Below are 3,818 nucleotides of genomic sequence, written 5' to 3'. Positions count from 1 at the left end.
GCCGGCCCTCGAGGACCGACTTTGGACACCCCTGACTAGGGATTAAAGTACGATACTCTACACACGCACAAGCTGTGACCACTGCCCCCCCAGTGGTCAAATAAATATTAGCTAACTTATTCAACTGAAAGGGTGAACTCTGAGAGCAGCTGGCTCTAAAGGCAGTCACTGCATCCAGACTGCAACAACATGTCAACGTTCGTGGCACAGATTCTTACATGTATTCATACTTTAGATCACTTACTCCAGTTTAGCACTGAATTACTTGTAGAAAACTTCAGAAAGGACAGCAGTAACAATAGAACGGTATTTATTAAATCTAAAGCAATGTTTTTTATTTTAAATGAGATTAAGTTTATGTTGGGACTGAAGCTTTGTTTAAGTCAGAGCAGCTCAGAGTTACAGTGGAGGCTTAGGTAACATTACATTATGTAAAGTTCTTATGAATAGCAAGGATTTTCTGAGTATTTTCAACGGAAATATTTTTTTTTATTATTACTTCAAAAATTTAAGTTGGTGGTGCTAAATAAGCTTGGTGATTGAGTTTATATACAAATTACCCTGGTGTGAGTTGAGGTAGTCGACTAACAGGTTTTTTCTCTTTTTTGAGTTCTTGATTGTGTATGAAAGCAGAGTTTTCACTGACTTTTGTTACAAACAGAGGTAGTTTTATTTTCTTTAAAGGCACATTTTTCAGTGAATGCTAGCTGTTTTATGTTACAGTATCTGACATAGTTTCACGACAGAGAACAAGCTGAGCTTAACATACGAGTTAAAAATAAAAGAGCGGTAAATGAAATGGCTGTAGCGCAGCTGTCAGAGAAGAAAGGACGGCATGGCAGCTGAAATGAGAACGCAAATGCTCCGTTTTCATAATGTACAGGTCAGACTGATGCCGATCTTTAATATACATGAATGGAGTGGGAGAATTATTTGATACAAAGGATAGTGGCAGAGCGATGAGGCTCTTTTTGCACCGACTTCAGTGCATCTTAAGGTCACCTTTAATCCTTTTATTAGTCATTTTGTGTCCATTAAGCAGCCTGGGGGACAGGTTGTGTAATGTTTAATATGTGCACATTTTCTTTAAAATTACTTTTGTTCAAGAACCTCAAAGGTTCTGCGGTTCTTCTTGAAGGCTCTTCGTAGCCAAGCTGAAACTTGACAATATGTACTTAGCCGTAGCCATATTGTACTTGACAATATGGCAGCTAAGAATATCTCAGAACTACATAAATGTATGTTTAGTTTGTGTTTCCATTTGAAGTAGTTGATGATTTCAGCTCCGACCAGTCGCCTTGTTGATTCCTCATACATCTAGTTTGATCATAGTTTGATCTGGGTTTTATTCAAGATTACATTCTTCTACAGGTATATGCTTACAATGGAGTATTTTACCCCTTATTTTCACCATGCATGCAAAGATGCAGTAATATTCAGCTGAAACGACTTAAAGCTGTAACTTTTACAAAAATATTTGTTGAAACTGATAGACAGTACTAATGACTAATGGTGCGTTCACACCAAACCCGCCTGACGCTTCAAGTTCGACGCGTGTGTACTTTTAGTGCATTCGCGCCCAACGTGTTTTGAGCATCAGGCGTGTCTGGTTTACATTCAAAGTCTATGTGAAGCGTCGTACGTGTTGGACGGGTCAAAACGGTTCAAATCGCTAGATGTTCGAAACGCGCTGCAAAGGCCCTCGACTCGCCTCCACATAGACTTTAAATGTCAACCAGACGTGCCTGACGCTCAAAACGAATTTGGTGTGAACGCACCATCAGACCCTCCTCCTGGCTCTGATTGGTTGTTTCTGATTGAGCGTTGTATTTCTGTAGTTACCACAGAGATCTGTCTTAAACTTTTAACAAATATGTAAAAAGCATATTTTTTTAAAAGTTACATACTGCAGCTTTAGCTGGAATGTTTAGACTCGATCCAGGTTTTATGGGCTTTGAGTGAGAATGCTTCTAATAATGCGGTTGTCTTTACCAATGCACCTTTGTATGGCTTTGTTCAGTTCATATTTTGTTCCAGGTATTCTTCAGTTATCCCATGCCTGATACACTGAAACCGCTAGTGAGCTGACCTTCTCAGAGCCTTCGTCATTACTGCTTTTCTTATGTATGGCTACCATTTCTATCCCCTGATCAGAGAGACTTCTGCCTTTGTGGACCACCGTACACCCCATTCTCGAGCTCCTGTTTATTTCTGGCGTTTCGCTCAGTTTGTTGTCATTGTGGACTCGGTTTCTTAGTCCCAACAGAAAGTTGCTGTGGTTGTTGCTGCCGTCCCTCAGTTCGGTCCCCTCCGACAGCGCTTGCGCAGATCTTCCTCTCTGTCCCCATCGAGGCATTCTGCACTGCAGCCGGGCGACACAGCAGAAGGGCCTTGTCTTGCACACAGCCTGAAAGCCCCTCTTGAAGTTCTTATTGTAGTAGCCGTAGACAATGGGATTGACGCTAGAGTTGGAGAAGGCCAACCAGTGGGCGAAGGGGAAGATGTAGCTGGTGAGGAGGTCCAGCTGGTTCCTGTCCAGTCCACCATAGTCCGCCATCATCATGAGGGTCCAGAGGGGCAACCAGGACAGCATGAACAGCAACGCCACCACGATGAGCATCTTTATGACCTTGATCTTTTTTTGGGATAGCACTTGCTGAGCGTGTCTTCTGCCTCCCGCCTGGACCGTGATGTTGCCCAACTGGGGCTCTCGGTTCGCGACTGCGGAAGAGCAGAGTTTGACGCCGATGCTCACGTACATCAGCGTGATGACAGTGAGGGGAACCAGGTAGATGTGGGCGAACAGAACCGCCGTGTAGACCTTTCTCATGTGGGGATTGGCAAAGTTTTCGTAGCAGGTGTAAAGGGGCAGCGTGTGATTGAAGTCATCATTGTAGACCATGTAATGGAAAGGGACTTTCTCCACAGTCAGTGCTATTGCCGCGGGACACATAATAGCCACGGCTAACACCCAGATGGACACGATGGCTACCTTGGCAACGAGCAGAGTCAGCTTGGGCTGGAGAGGATACACAATGCAACGGAACCTACAGTGGAGAGGCAGAGAAGAGCAATGCTGCTAATTACTGAGGACATAAGAATATGAGCGGTTAGGAAAAAATGGAGTTAAATACTGAACTACAGTCAATGTTGTATTTGTACATGACTTTAATGTATGCATTTCCTCTCTGTACATTCATGATCCAAATGTCTTCCTGCTTATCAACAACAAGAGTTCTGCTATACCAGGACTGTCCTCATCTGCAGAAACCCATTTCCTGAAAGATTTGAGACTTTTCTGGAAATGTCTCCAACTTGCACATTTTGGAACCAAATTGCAACTGACATGTTTGTAGATAATTTGTTGATTCAGAGTTAGGATTAACCAATGGTGGAGCTGATAGGACGGTTGCCTTGCAATAAGAAGGTCCTGGGTTTGAATCCCTGTCTGGGATCATTCTGCCTGGAGTTTACTTGTTCTCCTTCTACATGTGTGGGTTCTCCATCTTCCTCCCACAGCCCCAACACATGACTGTTAGGTTAATTGGTCTTTAAATTGTCCTCAGGTGTGAGTGTGAGCATGGTTGTTTGTCCGGTCCGTCTCTGTGTTGGCCTGGTGAGCTGGATAATGGCTGGATGGATAAAACTCTGGTCCGGTCTTTCAAGTTTTCTTTGTGCCTCTGGTTCTGCACACCTGAGTCTAAAGGAAAAATTACTTCCTTACCAAGTAGTTGAGCTCCACAAACTCTTGCTAATATGGCCATTTTTGGAGTCTGGTGTGATGAAGCAGAGACACATCTGAACTCGTTCCTCTAGGA

The 3,818-nt window shown here is 43.4% G+C and overlaps 1 protein-coding gene across 1 annotated transcript in view; it reads right to left on the bottom strand.

Moving 5' to 3' along the window:
* Positions 1–499: 499 nt before the first annotated feature.
* Positions 500–3,818, bottom strand: part of npffr1l2 (neuropeptide FF receptor 1 like 2) — a 102,003-nt gene continuing 98,684 nt past the window's right edge. The window contains exon 4 of the mRNA XM_015014567.1: positions 500–3,047. Within this exon, the coding sequence (XP_014870053.1) occupies positions 2,045–3,047 (1,003 nt within the window). The 3' untranslated portion in view covers positions 500–2,044. The remainder of the gene's footprint in view (positions 3,048–3,818) is intronic.

Source organism: Poecilia latipinna, unplaced genomic scaffold, assembly GCF_001443285.1.
Source record: "Poecilia latipinna isolate Pla-1442-1.1 unplaced genomic scaffold, P_latipinna-1.0 Scaffold1828, whole genome shotgun sequence".
NCBI lineage: Eukaryota > Metazoa > Chordata > Actinopteri > Cyprinodontiformes > Poeciliidae > Poecilia > Poecilia latipinna.
This window is presented reverse-complemented; position numbering and strand designations above follow the sequence as displayed.